This window comes from Ziziphus jujuba, chromosome 11, assembly GCF_031755915.1.
Source record: "Ziziphus jujuba cultivar Dongzao chromosome 11, ASM3175591v1".
NCBI lineage: Eukaryota > Viridiplantae > Streptophyta > Magnoliopsida > Rosales > Rhamnaceae > Ziziphus > Ziziphus jujuba.
In genome coordinates this window covers 28,117,241-28,137,345 of record NC_083389.1, presented here as the reverse complement: position 1 = coordinate 28,137,345, position 20,105 = coordinate 28,117,241, and the positions used below count along the sequence as shown (strand labels likewise).

Sequence of the window (20,105 nt, the reverse complement as noted above, 5' to 3'; positions counted from 1 at the left end):
TTATAAGTGTTTTTTTTTTTTTTTTTGTTAATAAAAAGATTGCATTAATTAAGAAACAGAGGTACACATATCGTTATTAAGTAAATCAAAAAGCCATTGAGGCCCATCTTCTAACCAGGACTCAAAACCAAAGAGATGTGTGGCATATTTAGCAATACAGTGGGCCACGTGATTTGTCTCTCTGGGATCAAACAAACAAAGAATTCCTGGACAACTTGATAACAGCTCCTGTAACCTTTCTATCACAAAACAGTTAGAAATCAAAGTGGTTCATGGATACGGCCGAATTTATAGCCCAAACAGCATTCAGACAGTCACTTATAACTTCTCCATGGGTGAAACCCGCCTCCATACAAAAACATATTCCCTCATAAATAGCCATAAGCTCTGCATATCTAACTGACCAGAAAGCTTCAACAGGTTTTGCCATAGCTCCCAAAAGCTCACCTGACGAGTTTCATCCTTAGGTTGCCCATCTTAACAGCAGCATCCACATTTATTTTAAACTTGTCTTCTTGCGGCGGTGTCCAGTGCTGAACCTGACCAAATTGTGACCGTCTGTATTGGCTCTGTTTTTAAGTGTTAACAATTTAAAGTTTTAATCAAGAAAGTTAATGTATAGTTTGTTCCCCTAAAATTTACATAAACAAAATTTTTTTTTCATTTCTTGGGCTATTAAACCAGTCATGTACGGAGCCCAAATGCAAGCCCATGATAGATAATCCAGATACAAACCATTACAAAGCCCAATAAACCGAAGCCCATAACCCACTACAATAACCATCTCCTTATTTATTTATTTGTATCGTCGTTTTGTTTTATTTATTTACTTTTGTTTTTGTGGTCTGTTGACTCTGTTTTATTTATTTCTGTTTTCGTATTTAATCTTCTTTTTTTCAATATATATATAATATATATTTAGGCGGGGAAGCTGAAACGGATGAGAACAAATTCGAGTTGGATTTCACTGTGCGAGCTCTTCCGTGGAGATCCAAAAATCTCCAGTGCGTGGCAACCGTAACTAACAATGATGAGATTGTGCAAGATTGGGTGGGCAAGTTCTGGAATATCGAAGTTGTAGGCCTCCGAGTAGTCCCTGGTCTTCCTGCTTGTCCTGGTGCCCGGTTTCGATTACCCCAGCTCTTTTGCTTATGTGCAGAGGAAAAGAACTGCCTAATGTACATCCCCAAGAGAGGCGCAATTTCAGAAAGCCTGAAAAAATTTATGGGTGGTGGGGTGCGGATTGCAACTTTAATACAGAAACATGAAGCTCTCCGAGCTATTCATCAACTGGGGATACCGAAAGACAGCAAAGACGATATACGTGTTGAGGCATGCTGTGAACTACTCGTGCATTACCAGAGGAATCAGTATACAAAAATGCCTCCAAAATTAGATGATGAAAATTGGCTGGAGTGCTCTGATCAGTATACACACATGCAGCACACAGAAGTGGAAGATACCTTGGAGGAGATCAGAAGCAAATGGGAAGATATGGACTATATCCTGGCTGCTAAACAATCGGTTTTTGCATGCAGTGTAGCAATACGTTGCCGAGAGGTCTTCGACGGCCCACGTCTCAAGCGCATCAAGACAAAGAAACGATTTTAACCATCTCAGCCCACTACAGCCCACCCATTTCACCAGACCCCAGTCCATCCAGCTATCATTTCCTAGCCACATCCTCCTCTCAAGCCCATTAAAGAAAAAAAAAAAAAAAGATTCCAACTAGTACACCCATTTAATCAGCCTATTCCTTGTTCAGCCCACCCTTCAGCTATTAGCCCAGCCATTTCATCCAGCGTTATATTTTTAGATTTTATGATCATGAAGACTATTTTGACCTTGCGTATCCAGTCAAAATTTGATGTCTAAGTTTGTTTTTTTTTTTTTTTTTTTTTTTTGGGACAAATTATCATCCTAGTTCTTTTGGTATGTAGTACTTGGTTGAATGCAATTTTATTAGTATTTTGGGTTTATGTGGATCTAACGTCTAAAAATATATATATATTTTAATATAGAATTATAAATAACTAGATAAATTCAAATAATAGCAATAATAAAATAGTAATATGAAATAAATAGTTAAACAAAAAATTCCTTCTCATATTGAATTTATATGCCGATAATTGACATTTATTTAATGGATTTGTATTTATAAATAGTTAATTTCCTCTTCTACTTTATTTTACCTTATTTGTTTAGATTCGGTGGCGGATTTTGTTTTATTTATTTATTTCCAAGTTTGTCTACTATGTTTTTATTGTTATGACGTCTTTTCTTTTTCTTTTTTTATTTTTTATTTTTTATGAATTCGTAACGAATTATGTTATAACCCGTATAATTTCTAATTATAACGTATATCGTGATGATAATATGCAACGCAAGAACACAATAATTTCTCACAATAATCTCTTACTTGTTTTATCAACAAAAAATAAAAAATAAAAAAAATCTCTTGCTTGTGTCCAAATTCGTTGAAAGTTTTGGGCCATTTTAACCCAGCAAACATGTAGCCCATTTCAATGAGTATCTGTTGGGCTTCTTTGTTGTGATAATAACACGTGTAACTCATACAATCAGTAAGACTTGGTGCACGTCATAAAAAAACGGCGTGACGTTGGAGCAGAGCCACGAGGACGCCGTACGAAATAGCAGTCAGTCGTCGTCTTGCCTTGGCTATGTGAATCTATACACTAGGAAACTGCACCGTGGTAGCGGTGTAAACTACGCGCCGCTGCTCTATGGAGTAGTCCTCGATTTGTCGCATCTCGTCCTGATACTCCGCTCAGAGCTCCGATCAGGTGCGTCAGCGTCTCATTCTTGCTTGTGAATACGGAGACGATGATGATGATGTTGATCTTCTTTTCTGAATTCTGAGTATGAGCTCGTTTCATGCACATGCCTTCCAAATTTCAGTGCTTCTCTGGGTTTTTCTACTCCTTATTCCTTTTTGATCATTTTAATCTCTTCTGTTTGCGTTTTGTTCATTAGAATGAACGTTTTAGGAACAGCCACAAAATATTTTCACAAAGATTCACTTTTAAGAAATTATGTTTCAGACTGTTATATAAACGCTTCGTTTGTGCTTGTGTAATTTATTAATCAACTTCTAACTTAATTTCTTTAACTTTCTTTCTCTGTTTGTTGTTTTTAATTTCTTCTGTTTGTTTTTTTAAAATTTGTTAATAAAAAGTTGTTATTGTCAAATTGAGCTTCCAATGTAAAACATTTTCGAAACTGGCAAAAAAGACATGGGCTTCTAAATTTCTTCGTAACTACAGCATAGCTATAGTAGGTATATTAAGCGTTACATTATTGAATAGATATTGGCAAATGTTGGCCTGAGCATCTCATAAATCATTTATTGCAGAGAGTAATGGAGGGTCTAGCAACTCATACAGTTTGAGGTCAAATTTGAGCTATTTTCATCCCATCCTTGCCACAACTGTATTCATTTGACAAAATGGTATGAAATGCTATTATCCATTTTGTTATCTTTCAAGGATAGTTAAATGCCTTCTCTTTATTTTATTTTATTTTATTTTTTTATTATGAACTGTGTGTTTTTGCTTTTAGGGCGATCTCACAAAGTACCCAGGTAGCAAAAGTTCATCGGACAAAGCATGTGAAAAATTAATAATACCAAAGGAAGAGATTCTAGATTATGAGATTCCTCCTGACACAGTCTCGTCAAGGAACTTTGAGGTACGGCCACGTTTTTAGACAGTAGGATTGCATTATGATTGGTTATATGCGCTGAGTTGACATTTATGCTGAACCGTTTGTTATTTATGTTCTTCTTTCTGTATAATTCCAGGATAATGGTGCAAGTTCATCTGGAAGCAATTTAAGATCATCATTTATTGGCATGGGATTTCGACCGTCTCTTGTTGACAAAGTGATTGAAGAAAAGGGTATGTCATATCTAAAAGTTACACTCTATTGGGGGCTGTTGAAAGGAATAATGATATTTAAAACCAAGAATTTACCCCCCTTAGAAGGAAGATAAATATATTTCAAAAATATTATTTTGAATCATATTATATGGCAAAATTTTGTTGCTGAAGTTTCAATGGTTGAATATTTTATCTTATAATTTAGGTGAAGATGATGTTGACTTGATATTGGAGACTCTCTTTGCATACTCAGTAAGTGAAGATGTATTGTTTGTTGAAATGTCCTTACTTGTTATGCTTTCTTAATGGTATAATTTAATGAAGTCCTTTCAGAATATATATGCTGTTTCCCTGATCCATCTCATCTAAAAGTTTTGAACTAAGGGAATGTTCTCAAATTTTCATTTGTGTATATGACGATTATGATAAGGAATTCTCTCTCTCATTTTAATAATCTGCTCCGGCAGTTTAAGTTTGTTTTTTACGATTATCTTGTTGTTTTTGTTTTTATGATTCTTTTGTTTATTTTAAATATCTTTCGAATAGCTATATACTATTTTGCTGTTTTAGATTGCTATATACGTTTAGAGGCTGATATGACCTGTTTTGAAATGAAAAGGCTCCTCAAAAATCAAACTCTGAATCCTCAGATTCTCTTGATAGTTTATTCGATGACAATGGCGTAAGCAGCCCTGTAGAAATTGCCATCCTCATTCAACCAAAAGAGGTGATCTGCAGTCTACCGTGGTCATCATTGTTTATAATTTTGTTTCTGTCCAAGATGTATGATGGAAACCGCACATTAGGGTACTTGTTATTGTTTCCATTCATTGCTTATCTTAAGCTGATTGTTATATGTTAATCTTTAATTATTGGCAGGAGCCAGAGATTGCCAGTGAAATTAATGATGGGAAAAGAGCATCATTGTTGATGATGAACTTCTCTGTAAATGAAGTTGAGTTTGCAATTGATAAGCTTGGTATGTTGACTTTGACAAGAAAAAGTCTACTGCTATTAGTGCGAACTAACATAAAGTTATAATGGAATCTAGAAGCTTAAGTTGTTAGGAGGAAAAGGTTGTGATACCATGTTAAGATATTATCGATACCAGAAGTTTAAGATACTAGGGAAGTGGACCCAATCATGTACATCAGGTTAGCACAAACACGCACTTTTAACAACTGCCGTATTCCTGATTGATGCTACTAGTGCAACTACCATATTTAAGAAGGATATGCCTGGTTTCTTGCAATTCACATTACTTGTTTTGTGGTCGACCGGAATTTATGTCAGATCCATATATTTGCATTTTAAACCTGTCTAATATGTGCATAGATTCCTTACAGAACTGTTGGTCGTTTTTAGATTTTATTCTCGTGTGATATATAAAATAGAGCTTTTTTTTTGGGTATATGATACCTTCAACAATTCAACATAGCGCGCACATTCTTCTTATATTGCATAACAGGTGAAGATGCTCCAATTGATGAATCGGTGGACTTCATCGTGGCTGCCCAGATAGCTGAGACAGTTGAGAAGGATACTGATGATACAAGTTGTAATGATGAAGAAAAAATTGAGGTCATGATTGATTCTTATTCTGTAGTTATTCGATTTATGACATTTTTGGATGTAGGCTGATAATTAGTGTGCCATAGTTTGACCTGACGCATCCAGGAAGAGAATTGGAATTGTGCTTTAATGCAGGAACTTTATGATTTTGGCCTTTGTTTTGTTATCACATGTGGAGACTTCTTATTGGCTATGAAACAGGAACAGTCTGATGATTTCAGCTATTTTGGCTCATTTGTGATTCAAAAATAGTAGTAGCTTAGCAGGTGGCCAATACATGGTTGAACGTCCATAATGGTATACGCAATAAGAAAGATTGAATATAGGAAATATTTGCTTGTAGCTCTTCTTAAAATTAATTCATTGTATATCGTACTTCCTCCATGTGTTCCTTCTCATATTGAATTTATATATGCCGATAATTGACATTTATTTAATGGATTTGTATTTATAAATAGTTAATTTCTTTTTCTACTTTATTTTACCTTATTTCTTTAGATTTTGTGACGGATTTTGTTTTATTTATTTATATCCGAGTTTGTCTACTATGTTTTTATTGTTATGACGTCTTTTCTTTTTTCTTTTTCTTTTTTTATGAGTTCGTAAAGAATTATGTTATAACCCATATAATCTCTAATTATAACATGTATGATGATGATAATATGCAACGCAAGAACACAATAATTTCTCACAATAATCTCTTACTTGGGTCCAACTTAGTTGAAAGGTTTGGGCCATCTTAACCCAACAAATGTGTAGCCCATTTTAATGAGGATTTGTTGGGCCTCTTTGTTATGATAATACCACGTGTAACTCATACAATTAGTAAGACTTGGTGCACGTCACAAAAAAGCGGCGTGACGTTGGAGCAGAGCCTCGATTTGTCGCTTATCGTCCTGAGACTCCGCTCAGCGCTCCGATCAGTGCGTCGGCGTCTCAGTCTCGCAGACGATGATGATGTTGATCTTCTTTTCTGAATTCTGACGAGGAGGAGGCCAAGCGGGCCAAATCGTCGTCGTCTCCTAGTAATTTATTATATTTATTTTATTATTATTTCTTTTTATTATTCTGTTCAATTTAATTGATTATTATTTATCTTTTTTTTAACCCTTTTTTATTTGCATAAACAAGTTATGTTTGTTATGCAAATTTTAATCATTCTGTTCGTCTAGGCCCTTCAATTTTCATTTCCAGATCCAGAGTGAAAAAATAAAAAAAAAAATAAAAGAAGACTGTTTTTAAGTGCTAACAATTTAAAGTTTTAATCAAGAAAGTGTTTTTTTTTTTTTTTTTTTTTTTTTTTTTTTTTTTTTTTTTTTTCGCTTGAAGTTTTAGTCAAGAAAGTTAATATACAGTTTGTTCCCCAAAATTTACATAAACATAATTTTTTTTCATTTTTTGGGCTGTGAAACGAGTCCAGTTCGAAGCCCAAATTCATGCCCATGAATATAATCTAGATACAAATCCATTTTGAGGCCCAATAAACCCAAGACCACAACCACTACAATAACCATCTTATAAAAACAATGAAATTTCCTTATTTATTTGTTTATATAGTTATTCTGTTTTATTTATTTCTCTTTTTTTTTTTTTAATCTTTTTTATTTATTTCTGCTTTCTTATTTAATCTTCTTTCGATATATGTAATATATATTTAGGAGGGGAAGCTGTAACGGCTGAGAAAAAAGACCTAAATTGTTTTATAGTATATATATATATATATATATAGATAATTGTCTTTCTAGTTCCAATCTCTCAACACGCTTTGCACTGCCTTCGTCCATACCCCAACACCAGAATACTGGAAGACTAGTATTGTCTGGAAGGTCGGAGCTCGAATGTTAGGTACAAGGTAAGACAAAATTTTAACACAGTCCTACCACTGCAGTATAAAAATATATTGGTTTGCAGTATAAAAATATATTGGTTAATTATCCTTATATTTACTACTTATTATTTATCTATTTATATTTTTTTTGGGTCAATTTTCTGGTATATCGACACATTATGGATAGAATGTCAGATACAATGCAGAAGAAGCACAAGGTAAAAGAATTTTTATTTTTTATTTTTATTTTTTATTTTTTTTGACTGCTCTATATGACAAGTACCATGGAAAGAACAATAAAAATAGTATTAGGAGTTAGAAGAGTTGTCTATTTTATATGGAATATACTACATATGTTTAATTAATTAGATTAATTAATAAACTAACTCATAACTAATATGGTTTTGATTATAGAAAAGAAAGGGTGATCGTGGGAAGTATGCTAATTTAGATGACATTCCAGATGATATCATAGTTGGTATACTGTCTCTGTTGCCGTTAAAGGAAGCAGTAGCTACCAGTGTCCTCTCAAGCCGATGGCGGTATCTATGGAGGTTTACAAGAATGTCTCTGGATTTCGATGTTGATCATGTAACTCCGAAGTATGGCACCCTCACTTGTCTTATTCATGTAACCAAATATTTGAATAAGAATAGGAAAACCTACATCAGGTGGGTTAATGAGGTAGTAGACCAACACTCAGGAGCTATCGAATCATTGAGGGTTTGCTATTACTTGCGTCGCAGGCATAAAAAACATATTGATAGGTGGATTAGGTTTGGTTTGAGATCTAATGTACTTGAAAGGCTTGAGTTGGATTTTTCAGAACGTTATCCATTTTGTAATGACATGAAGAGATATCTGTACAAGTTTTTCCCCAATTTTTTTTGTGTGAAATATGTTGGATTCAAGACCATGAAAGTGCTTTCTCTGAGGCACGTCAGTATACGTGGAGAAGAGATTGAATACTTGTTGTCAAATGCCACCCTTCTTGAGCGATTAGTCCTCGAAGAGTGCCAAAATTTGTCACATTTAAGAGTTTGTGGACATTCACTTGCATTGAAGCATTTGGAGATCGTTGCTACTGGCCGCAACTTGCGAAGGGTTGAAATTTGTGATTTAGTAAATCTTGTCTCATTCTACTTCAAAGGGGATTTTAAGAACTATGCTCGTAACTTCATTCTCAGGAATTTGCCTTTGCTTGTTGATTTTCATATTGTACTTTTCTTGCTGGCTTCCTCAGATTCAGTTTCTCAGAATGACCGATATTCCTAAGGTTTGTTTTTGCAATTTTGATGCTCTAATACTCTGCTCCTTGATTATATATATTCATATAATATGCTAGAGATTTATTTATTTGTATATTCTTTTTTCAGAGAAAGGTGTACTCTAATTATGACTATGAGTATCCTATATTACCAAATATTAAGCGAGTACATTACACATTAGTTCACTGTGGATTTGACAACTGCGGTGGACTCCGCAATTTACGTTTTATAATGAAAGCGTTCCCAAATTTAGAGAGACTTGAACTACATGTGAGTATCTATAATATTCCATTAAGTATAAGTAGAAGCTTAAATTATATTGTATTATTATTGTTACAATTTCAGCAACACAAACATTCAAGAAATTAAATAATAAACTAGATCAAAACACCACAGAATTTACGAGGTTCGATTCAAGATTGAATCTACGTCCTCGGAGCTCCATAAGGAGTTCAAATGCACTATAACTGAATGTGTTTTACAGCTTATCTAGTTCTCTTTCTTTGTTTTAGAAGCTGCACCTAAAACCCATATACCAGACCCAAAATCCCCTTTTACAACCTTTCTCACCTCACAACTCTCACCCAAGAGAATACTAAAGAGAAAAACATAAAGGGAAAGAGAAAGAAAACTTAAATTATATTAACATCAAAGAAAACGGTTGCTGCAGAATTGTTGCTGCTGCAGAACTGTTGCTGCTGTAAAACTATTGCTGCATATCTCTATTGCTGTTAGGACTCTTGGAAAGCCTTTACGTGACTGCCAGCTTCTCTTTAAACCACCAAGCCAAAATTCACAGTTTTGTTTAATGATATAAGGTTGAAACGACGTAGTTTTGATGACAGCAACTATGCAGAAAAATAACTCCAGCTTTGACTTCTTTGAATCACATAACCAACAATTATTATTATTTTTTAAAAAGTATTGTTTGTTTGATTTCACGGTGTATATATGCTCGATACAAAATTAATATTCTATTGATACAACATAATTAAGTAATTAGTAGTCTGTTTGTTTTCCCCTTTCTTTATTTATTTTTTGTATTAATTATAAGAATTTAAGTTGTTGTTTTTGTTGATAATATGGCTGGTGCAGGTGCCATCATATGATCACTCTTACAGTGATAGAAATCGACATAATTGGCCTGCGGAAGTTCCAAATTGCCCCCATTATCAACTCAAAGAAGTGGAAATATTTAGCTATAATTATTTCTTAGGTGATATGGAGCGTGTCCTCTATCTCATAAAGCATGCTGTTGCATTAGAGAAAATCATTGTCAATTGCAAGTGCAATCAACGTCTAAAACGATTCAAGACCAAGCAACAGTTATTCGAAGCTGAAGAAATTTCAAAATCCCACGCAATGACTCAACTTCAACCACAAATTCCTTCTCATATTGAATTTATACTCCGATAATTGACATTTATTTAATAGATTTATATTTATAAATAGTTAATTTCCTCTTCTACTTTATTTTACTTTACTTCTTTAGATTTTGTGATGGATTTTTATTTATTTATTTATCTCCGAGTTTGTCTGCTATGTTTTTTTTTTGGTTATGACGTCTACTTATTATTATTTTTATTTATTTATTTTTTGAGTTCGCAAAGAATTAGGTTATAACCCATATAATTTCTAATTTCTAATTATAACATGTAACATGGTGGATTTCAAAAAAATTATTAAATAAGTGATTTTTTATATAGCACATCACCCATATAACAGTTTTTCCTAATATTTTTCTTAGAGACACACACATAACACTTGCATACATAAAATTGTTTCTTTCTCATCCTCCCAAAAAAAAAAAAAAAACAACTTTCTCATCATTATGATGATTTGCAATGCAAGAACACAATAATTTTTCAAAAGGGGAATTTGGCCCAATACCCTCATAGGGACGAGGTTAATGATTTTTGCCCCCTCACTTGATATCTTTTTTGTTCTACCCTTCAATATCCATTGTAACATTTAAACAAAAAAAAATTACTTACATATCCTATTATATTTTAAGCAAAATAAAAATCAATTTTTTCTAAACGTCTTTACATGAATACATGCAAATACAAAAAACCAAACCAAAGTTGCCGTGGAAAAGCCAAACAAAAGTGCATCTCATCTCAGCACTGTCCGAGGTAATTGGTTGAATATTTTTGTTTATTTGTTGCCGTGGGACCGGTGTGGGTTGTTTTTGTGTGGATTTGTTTTTGTGTTTATTTGTTGCCTTGCCGTGGAGTGTGCGTTTTTATTTTTATTTTTTGTGTTTATTTGTTGCCTTACCTTACCGTTAAATACTTACAAATTTAGTACAATGAGACATTGAAACTTATGATTTGTGTTTAGTGTTTAGAACCGGTTTAAAATGTGGAATTTTTGAAGATTTAGGTTTTCGTATGGAAGTGATTATAACCTAGGTTTTAGGATAGATTGATATTAGGTATTAGTAGGAAATGAAGAGAGGAAAAAAATGGGATCGGTTTGGCCTTGAACGGTGGCCGGAGGTGGAAGAAATAACCGGGTCAAGAATTGGATCGGGATTGGTTTAGGCAGGTTCGGGTCGACCCGGACAAGGGTTGAAGATGGATTGAACGACATGTCGTCTGGGATGAACGACACCCAGACGACACGTCATTTTTAATATTTTTAAATTTTTTTTTAAAATTTTTATAAAAAAAATTTTTTTTTTTCGGTTCCATCGACAGACATCTCTGAGCATGGAAAATAAATAAAGGATGAAGGCAGGGAAATCAATGAATTTGATGAAAAATAATGTTAGTTTGTAATAATGTTAGTTTGTAATAAAAAAACATAATATATGTATATATATGTATTTGTTACAACTTAGGGATATAAGGATTTTTACCCTGATTGAAGTTTAAATCCTTAAGCTAAAGGTGTTATCTCACTAGTGCATGATACTCAAACTCTGTCTAGAAAACTGCTTTTGTGGGTTGAAAAGAAGAATTTTTTTAAAAACGTACTTGACCCTTAGGAAACTAATTATATTTCTTTTTGGATTTGTATACAGATAAAATAAATATGAAGTGAATGATTTGTATAGCATATATAGGTGTCGGTAGGTCTGAGTTTTATAACCAAATTAGGTTAAACACAAGCAGTATGGGGAAGAGATGTAGCTACATTAGTTGACATACTCATATAGAAGTGGTGGACATGTTGTAGTCCAGCTTAACCTATATGTTCAGATTATAGTCTGCAACTTTCTGTGCACATTTTTTAGACATGTATTGTATGGTAAGAAATAATTAAATATAACATGAATATGATATGTATATATACAGTCTAAGGACTGCTTTTGATTGGCTTATAACAATCTGTCTGTTGCGTCGCTTCTATCTAGTCTTCCACCTCTATACTTCACTTTCTTGTTTTTCTATTTTGGGTGAATTGACTACTTCCTCTCCAGTCATTTCAATATTTCACTTTATCTGCTTCTGCATGTAGCATCATAATTGGCCACAATTGTGGGTTGCTCTATTAAAACCCCATTTTAGACTATAGCTGCATTAGAAATCTTAGTTGCTTTTCAGACCTTCTTTTTTCTTTTAAGTTTTTTCTTCTTCCTTTTTGCTAGGGTAATTTATTACTAAAAATCAGTACATGGAGATAAGAGAAAAATACTTTATGATTAATTAAAATTGAAGTTGAGAATTCCAGAGTTAGTACTTTCTAAAGGTATAGATATATATATATATATATAGAGAGAGAGAGAGAGAGAGAAGATCGGTGCATAAAATTTTAGGTACATGGTTAGATAGAAGCAAACACACAAACACTTTATCCCCAAAAAAGAAATAAAATAAAAAATTAAAGAAGAAGAAGATAGAAAGATTTAGAAGTAAACACACTACTATACAGTAAATGTTCAGTAAATGTTTTGTAGATGGCATTAGGAAGAGAGCGTATGAAATTGAGGATTGTGGATATTTATATATGTATGTATACATAGTTGACAATGTTGTTAAAGGTAGATAAAAGTTTATTAATGTTGTCAATGTACATTTGTAGGTTGTACTTTATAATGGCACCAAAGAGGAACTTGCGACGTCAACCGAAAAAGGGAGTTAAGAAGGTGGAAAGTAAGAGACGCGGTGGTAGCAAAGCAGCACCCGACTCTAAGCGTCGACGAACTACTAGGCAGAAATCCAAAGCTGAGACGGAAAGCACCAAACTTCGAGGGCACGTTCCACTTTCCTCTCCCCCATCTGATATGGTAAGTTTTATATTCATTTATGTTGTTTTGTGCGGTAAATGATAAGACATCTGTCAGTATTTATTCATGAATGTGAAAACTCAAGAAAAACTTCACCCGATGGCCATCGGTAATTGCCGATAGGCCATTGGGCTTTTTTTTTAGTTCATTGTAGGTTGATTACCGATGGTTTCATCGGTAATTACCACTTGTGCAAAAATGTGAACCCATATGTCTTAAGATTTAGTTAGAAATTATTATTATCAAGTTAGGGTGGAAAAATAGGGTATGATTAAATCGTTGATGTCAGTTCCATTTATGTAATTCATTTTGCAGCCCATCGATGCTCCAAAGGAACGGATCTTGCAGGATGCCGATATAATTAAAGTTAGGGCACATTCATTCGGGAATCCAATAGAAGCGAACAAAGTAATTACAAGTGTCCTCAAAAGTGAGCAGCTGCAAAAGTATAGACAAACATGTTTTGGACACTTACTTGACATGAAGAACCTCCGGTTCTCTGGTCAGGTATTGCATCACCTGCTTTGCAGACAAGTTGTGTCCAACAATCCAGAAGTACTGGAGTTTAACTTCGGCGGATCTGCAGTGCGGTTTACGAAGTGGGAATTCGCACTCATTAATGGCTTAAAGTTTTGTAGGTACCCTTCGATGTATGATATGCAAATTTCCAAAGGAAATGAGCTGCGCACGAGGTTGCTAGATGACAGGAGTGACTTGAAACCGCCCGAACTGGAACGACTATTCAAGGATACAATTTTTGTGGATGATTGGGATGCTGTAAGAATTGCGTTACTATATTTCTTAGTTCATGGTGTACTCGGAATGGATCCGAAGGTTCAAATAAATAAAAAATTCATTGATTTGGTTGCTGATCTCGACGTATTTAATTCCTACCCTTGGGGCATTCTGAGCTACAAGGAGACGATCAACTCATTCCACAATGCATTCCAGCATAGAGGACGAGGACGTGCAGTAAAGAATAAATCACAGTATTATGACCTAAAAGGTTTTCCATTGGTGTTTCAGGTACTGTAATATATTTAATACATGTAACGTTTACTTAAAAATTATATTTAATAACCTATAATTTATATTTTGTAGCTGTGGGGGTTTGAAGCAATCCCTGATTTTGGTAACCAATTTGCTGACCGGTTGGAAACCCGTTGTCCGAGGATCCTTGGATGGCATACTCCAAGGCAACCGAACCATTTTGCTGTCCATAATTGGTTCACCTCAAATAGCAATGTAAGGCAAATTTTTTTTAGACTACATGGTACGACTACATTCAAGTTACATTACCATAGTCAGTTTCCAAATTTACTTTTTTTTCCTTTCTTCATTTCATGTAGTATGTTGTGCACTGGAGGTTAGATGCTACCGATGAGGAGAAGACTATGGATTACTGGCGAACAATAGCAATTGACATACATGAAGTTTGCTACACGTCACCTCCACTTCTAGCACCAATAGTTGGCGCTAAAGATGTTGGCGCTAAAGATGTTAGCGCTAAAGATGCGTCCAAAGCTGAGGAGCATTCTAGTGGCCCTCCAGATGCTAATTTCAGGGTATGCAATTGTTACTTGCACGCAAATTTGTATTTCATATGTTGTACTAATATATGTTAACTTATGTTTTGGATATTGATATTGATTAGCTTGCTTGCTTGGAGGCAAAATTTCATGAATTAAATAAAGAGATGGCAGCGTTAAGGAAGATGCTTAGTTCTGTTATTGACCAACAAAAGCATCAGGTATCATTTAGACAACTTAGTATACTTTACTTTAATGCTTCAGCATTATTAAATTATATATTGTAATTCAACAATTATTTGTTGTTAGAGATTGGGAACTGCAAAATAACCATTGTGTTTTGCAGGCCGAGCATCATATGCACAGCCATTCACCGTCATCTTCGGTTAGACCATCATCCCCTGTGGCACTGTCTTTTGGAGAGCAAGCCGAAGAATTTGATGCACCCATAGACGGTTCCAATGGTAGGAAGGAGGATGATGATTGTACTACACTGTTTGAGCCTATCGTACCTAGAGGACCCTATGTCGAGGATTCCTGGGCTTTGATGCCATATCAGCCTTTGCATTTCGGGTGGGATATCGGTGTTTCAGCTGACAGTCCACATCATGACCAATTAGCTGAGATTGAGGTGGAAGATCGGATGCATAACGTTGGTGATACAAGCCGATTCGATCGAGTTTCTCTCCTTAGTATAATTTTAGAATCCATATTTTGCATGTTTTTGCATTCAACACACATTATGGGACTTGTGGGGCTCAAAAAATTGCTAAAATTTGATTGCCATAGGGGTTTCGGTAATTACCGACGAAACCGTCGATAATTTTTACAGAGGGTATGTGTTGGTTACCGACAGTTTCCTCGGGAATTACCGAGGGTGTACAGTAATCCTATTTTTTTGGAAAATTTGAGACATTTTTATGAAATTTTGGGATTTTCTCTTCTTAGTATAATTTTAGAATCCATATTTTTCATGTTTTTGCATTCAACACACATTATGGGACTTGTGGGGCCCAAAAAATTGGTAAGATGTGATTGACTGTACGCTTTCGGTAATTACCGACGAAACCGTCGGTAATTTTTCAAGAGGGTATTTGTTGGTTACCGACGGTTTCCTCGGGAATTACCGAGGATGTACAGTCATCCTATTTTTTTCCAGAGGGTTTCGGTAATTACCGACGAAACCGTCGGTAATTGTTCCAGAGGGTATGTGTTGGTTACCGACGGTTTCCTCGGGAATTATCGAGGGTGTACAGTCGCCCAATTTTTTTGCAAAATTTGAGACATTTTTATGAAATTTTGGGACTTTCTCTCCTTAGTATAATTTTAGAATCCATATTTTTCATGTTTTTGCATTCAACACACATTATGGGACTTGTGGGGCCCAAAAAATAGGTAAAATTTGATTGCCATAATGGTTTCGGTAATTACCGACGAAACCGTCAGTAATTTTTCTAGAAGGTATTTGTTGGTTACCAACGGTTTCCTCGGGAATTACCGAGCGTGTACAGTCATCGTATTTTTTTGAAAAATTTGAGACATTTTTATGTGATTTTGGGATTTTCTCTCCTTAGGATAATTTTAGAATCCATATTTTGCATGTTTTTGCATTCAACACACATTATGGGACTTGTGGGGCCCAAAAATTTGGTAAAATGTGATTCCCATTGGGTTTCGGTAATTACCGACGAAACCTTCGGTAATTTTTCCAGAGGATATTTGTTGGTTATCGATGGTTTCCTCGGGAATTACCGAGAGTGTACAGTCATCATATTTGTTTGGAAAATTTGAGACATTTTTATGCGATTTTGGGATTTTCTCTCCTTAGGATAATTTTAGAATCCATATTTTGTATGTTTTTGCATTCAACACACATTATGGGATTTGTGGGGCCCAAAAAATTGGTAAAATGTGATTGCCATAGCGATTTCGGTAATTACCGACGAAACCGTCGGTAATTTTTCCAGATGGTATGTGTTGGTTACCGACGGTTCCCTCGGGAATTACCGAGGGTGTACAGTCATCCTATTTTTTTGCAAAATTTGAGACATTTTTATGAAATTTTGGGATTTTCTCTCCTTAGTATAATTTTAGAATCCATATTTTTCATGTTTTTGCATTCAACACACATTATGGGACTTGTGGGGCCCAAAAAATTGGTAAAATGTGATTGACTATACACTTTCGGTAATTACCGACGAAACCGTCGGTAATTTTTCCAGAGGGTATTTGTTGGTTACCGACGGTTTCCTCGGGAATTATCGATAGTGTACAGTCATCGTATTTTTTTGGAAAATTTGAGAACTTTTTAAGCAATTTTGGGATTTTCTCTCCTTAGGATAATTTTAGAATCCATATGTTTCATGTTTTTGCATTCAACACACATTAGGGGACTTGTGGGGCCCAAAAAATTGGTAAAATGTGATTGCCATAGGGTTTCGGTAATTACCGATGAAACCTTCGATAATATTTGAATAAAAAACAAATTGAACGTTGTCATTTTTTAATGCCGTTTGATCACTTACTTTGTCAAAATTTATCATTAATAATGCTACATTTAGCATGTTATTGGTTGGAACACACATGATTGAAGTTGCCGGATGGAATTGTGGTGAATCTTTTACGACGGTGTACAAATGTCAATTACCAATGATGCATTGGTCATTACCATTGGGCAGTAATATCATCCATGCAATAGTAAGAAACATACAAACAACTGAACCAAAAATTGAAGACGGAATGATATGTTATCAAAACAATACGACAGATGAATTTGACAATAAAAGAACACATAAAGCCAACGTCTATTACGCCAAAACACATGTTACGCGGTTGAGCAACTAATTGCATTCCTGACTACATTTCATACACACGCATACCACATAACATGGCCCCATTGTCTGAATATAGCATCATGCGATTGATGGGCCTTCGTTTCAGTGGTGCTGTTGGTTGTTAGTGCTATCAAGAGGTACGGTGGTGGAGCATGATCGGCTGCTGTGACCAACCTGTTTGCACCTCCCGCATCTATATTGATGACGCTCCTCTCCTTGAGATTGAATCCTCTTCTTTCTCGCTCTTCCTGACTGTTTGCCAATTTGAGGTGGAAGTACAACCTGGTTTATGACATCATCTGGAGCATGCCACTGACATTTATCTCCAAGTGGATATATGGTTTCCGAATATGCATCACAAAGTGAGTCAACTAAGTAATGCGCCGAGCAAAGGAAATATGGAGAAATATGTCGATGCTTACATGCTTCAATTGCATGGACACAAGGAAATCCATCAATGTCAAATTCCTTGCATGAGCACGTCTTATTTTCTAAGTTAACAACTCCAACGAACATGCCATGGCCAACAACTTGAAACTCATATAAGTTCATTGGCATAACACGTAAGCCTCTGCCATTATTTGAGCAGTCCTGCATGATTTTTTCCAACCAATTAGTAACAGGAGTTTGCATTGCAGCAGCGTTAGTTCGACGTTCATACCACCACCTTTGCAAGACATCACAAATGTGATCTAGTAATGGCAAAACAGGTTTATCCCTAGCATCAGTAAGCACAGCGTTCATGCTCTTTGAAATGTTAGTTGTCATTATGTTGTATCTATTGCCCGAAAAATGTGATCTAGCCCATTTTGAAGGACTTGCATCCTTGAGATATTGTACAGCTTCAATACTAACCCCTTCTAAAAGCTACATGGCCTTATCAAAATCCTCAACAATATATGCTCTAGCTGCATCATTAAAAGTTGATATAATCGCGTTGACATTACCTTTAAACTTCTTAGCACGTAAATTTGTACCAAGATGATATGTGCAGTGGCCATGGTGATTATTAGGGAAAACTGTACGTATTGCTTTTGCAATGCTCTTGTGTCTATCCGATATAAAAGCTATATTCGAATCATCCCCAAACGCTTCTTTAAAGCTCTTAAAAAACCACGTGTAAGCCGCATCCGTCTCCCCAGGGCCTATTCCATAAGCAAGTGGATAAATTTGATTGTTCGCATCCAAACATGATGCAATATATAACAAACCTCTATATCTATTCTTTAGTGTAGTTCCATCGACAGCTACAACTCTCCGCATATGCTGGAACCCTCTAATGCTAGCTCCAAGTGCCATGAAAAAATATAAAAATCTGTTTTGGTCATCAGTTTCAATTTGAGTAAACGTGCCCGGATTTTTTCTTTTCAAAACGTGACTCCATAAAGGAAGTTTTACATATGAATCTTCTGGTGTGCCCCACAAACCTGATAGTGCAACTTCCTTAGCGGCCCATGCTTTATTGTAGCTTATGTTTACTCCGTAATTAGAGCGAATGTCATGCACGATATCTCGAGGTTTGTATTGCCTTGAAATCCCATCAAACATTGGTTGGATGATGTCTCCGATAACTGAACTTGTTGCTTGACGATGATCCCTTTTCATGATATTTAAAGAGAAAATATGCTCATCCTTGAAGGCCCTAATCATGAAGGCCTCTGTATTATCACCATGTAGTTTGGTAGCACGCATTCGCCACATGCAATTGTCGTTTGCACATACAATCTCATATCGAACTCTATCCGACTTCTTGACCTTGAATTCAAAATTTCTCCTTAGTGCATAAAGACTAATCTTCTTCTGTAGCGCATTCTTACTCACAAAGATTTGGTTGATTTGAATGATTTCATGGGCATTGACGGATGAGAAGCGATGGTTAACCCTAAGTTCAGCCATGGTTGCGGTAGAATTCTGTCGAATGTCCAAATGGTTTTCGGTACAAGGAGAGGCAAGCACATCATCATTCACATTATCAATTGGACTACTACCATAAGTAGACTCACCATGTCGACTATCACCAGCTGAAAGTCCCAAATGTTGGGTCCAACAAATGTCTCATAACCCACCTTCACTACGATCAGTGTTGACCTCAACCTCAAATTGTTCATCTTGATCATAATCATGTCCACGATATTCATTCATATCATTAATGTCGAAGCGCTCATTATCATGATCATGTTCCACAGATTGCACATTGTTTCCACAAATTTGATTTTCAGAGAATCCAGGTTGAGTTTCTGGCATATGAAGTTCGGTCGCTGGGGACTGCATGTTGGCATCAGAGGTACAAGTAGCTGTCTCGGGAACTATAGATAGTGGGGCAGTAGTCATAAATCCTGAACTTGTAGGTATCCTATTCACAACACATCCAGCAGTATTAATACTCTTTGGAACACTGGATAACACATCAACAATAAATGGAGATTTATCTTGAGGTCTATGTGAACTATACTCTTCTATAAAACTTTGTAGGTCTTCATCATTTTCCACAACGTACAGCTCACATGACAAACACACATGGTATATGAACTTGAAGATTAATTGATGTTGTGTAGAATCTAAGTTGAGAGCGTTGTAGACAACATCTTCAAGTTCGGCCAACGTACAATTCCTTTTGATACGTATAATCTTCGTTCTTTGATGTTGGTATCTTCAGGTACCTTCAGAACATACACTCCATGTTCCATCATAGAACAGTAAAACTGAAATTTGTGACATTGAGCACAAAGAGTTTACCAATTCAAAACATACCAAGTATCTACTTCTGCAATCGTAGAATCTTTACTGGAAGGTTTAACTATAATCCTGAAGCAAAAGTAATGAAAAAATACAAATACATTTTTAGTAAATGAGTACAGAAACTAAGCCAAACAATTATGTTATTAACGCCTAGTGGAATAGCATTTTAAATACAAATACAAATGCATTTTCAGTAAATGAG

The 20,105-nt window shown here is 35.3% G+C and overlaps 2 protein-coding genes across 5 annotated transcripts; both read left to right on the top strand.

The window, feature by feature from the left end:
• Nucleotides 1-2,575: 2,575 nt before the first annotated feature.
• LOC107433303 (probable inactive DNA (cytosine-5)-methyltransferase DRM3) lies at nucleotides 2,576-5,926 on the top strand. Of its 3 annotated transcripts, none has more exons than XM_048467201.2 (8): nucleotides 2,576-2,880; nucleotides 3,374-3,469; nucleotides 3,580-3,708; nucleotides 3,821-3,917; nucleotides 4,105-4,151; nucleotides 4,519-4,626; nucleotides 4,779-4,878; nucleotides 5,368-5,926. In XM_048467201.2, the coding sequence occupies exons 2-8, from the start codon at nucleotides 3,467-3,469 to the stop codon at nucleotides 5,538-5,540; spliced, it is 657 nt and encodes a 218-aa protein (XP_048323158.1). In that variant the 5' UTR covers nucleotides 2,576-2,880; nucleotides 3,374-3,466; the 3' UTR covers nucleotides 5,541-5,926. The 3 variants fall into 3 exon arrangements, with proteins under 3 accessions (XP_048323158.1, XP_060668478.1, XP_048323157.1); XM_048467200.2 differs by having other exon boundaries at nucleotides 2,579-2,804; XM_060812495.1 differs by lacking the exon at nucleotides 4,519-4,626 and having other exon boundaries at nucleotides 2,578-2,804.
• Nucleotides 5,927-6,288: 362 nt separating this feature from the next.
• Nucleotides 6,289-10,040, top strand: LOC125418173 (F-box/FBD/LRR-repeat protein At1g13570). 2 transcript variants are annotated; one of them, XR_007238831.2, is made up of 6 exons: nucleotides 6,289-6,496; nucleotides 7,130-7,323; nucleotides 7,487-7,517; nucleotides 7,714-8,575; nucleotides 8,676-8,837; nucleotides 9,663-10,040. XR_007238831.2 is itself a non-coding variant. In XM_060812494.1 (4 exons), the coding sequence occupies exons 1-3, from the start codon at nucleotides 7,310-7,312 to the stop codon at nucleotides 8,572-8,574; spliced, it is 906 nt and encodes a 301-aa protein (XP_060668477.1). In that variant the 5' UTR covers nucleotides 6,289-7,309; the 3' UTR covers nucleotide 8,575; nucleotides 9,663-10,040. The 2 variants fall into 2 exon arrangements, 1 of the variants encoding a protein (XP_060668477.1); XM_060812494.1 differs by lacking the exon at nucleotides 8,676-8,837 and having other exon boundaries at nucleotides 6,289-7,323.
• Nucleotides 10,041-20,105: the final 10,065 nt, after the last annotated feature.

Coding starts and splice junctions, on each gene's coding strand:
- LOC107433303 (XM_048467201.2), top strand. Junction 3,709..3,820: donor TCTCGTCAAGGAACTTTGAG/GTACGGCCACGT, acceptor GTATAATTCCAG/GATAATGGTGCAAGTTCATC. Junction 4,152..4,518: donor AGACTCTCTTTGCATACTCA/GTAAGTGAAGAT, acceptor TGAAATGAAAAG/GCTCCTCAAAAATCAAACTC.
- LOC125418173 (XM_060812494.1), top strand. Junction 7,518..7,713: donor CAATGCAGAAGAAGCACAAG/GTAAAAGAATTT, acceptor TTTTGATTATAG/AAAAGAAAGGGTGATCGTGG.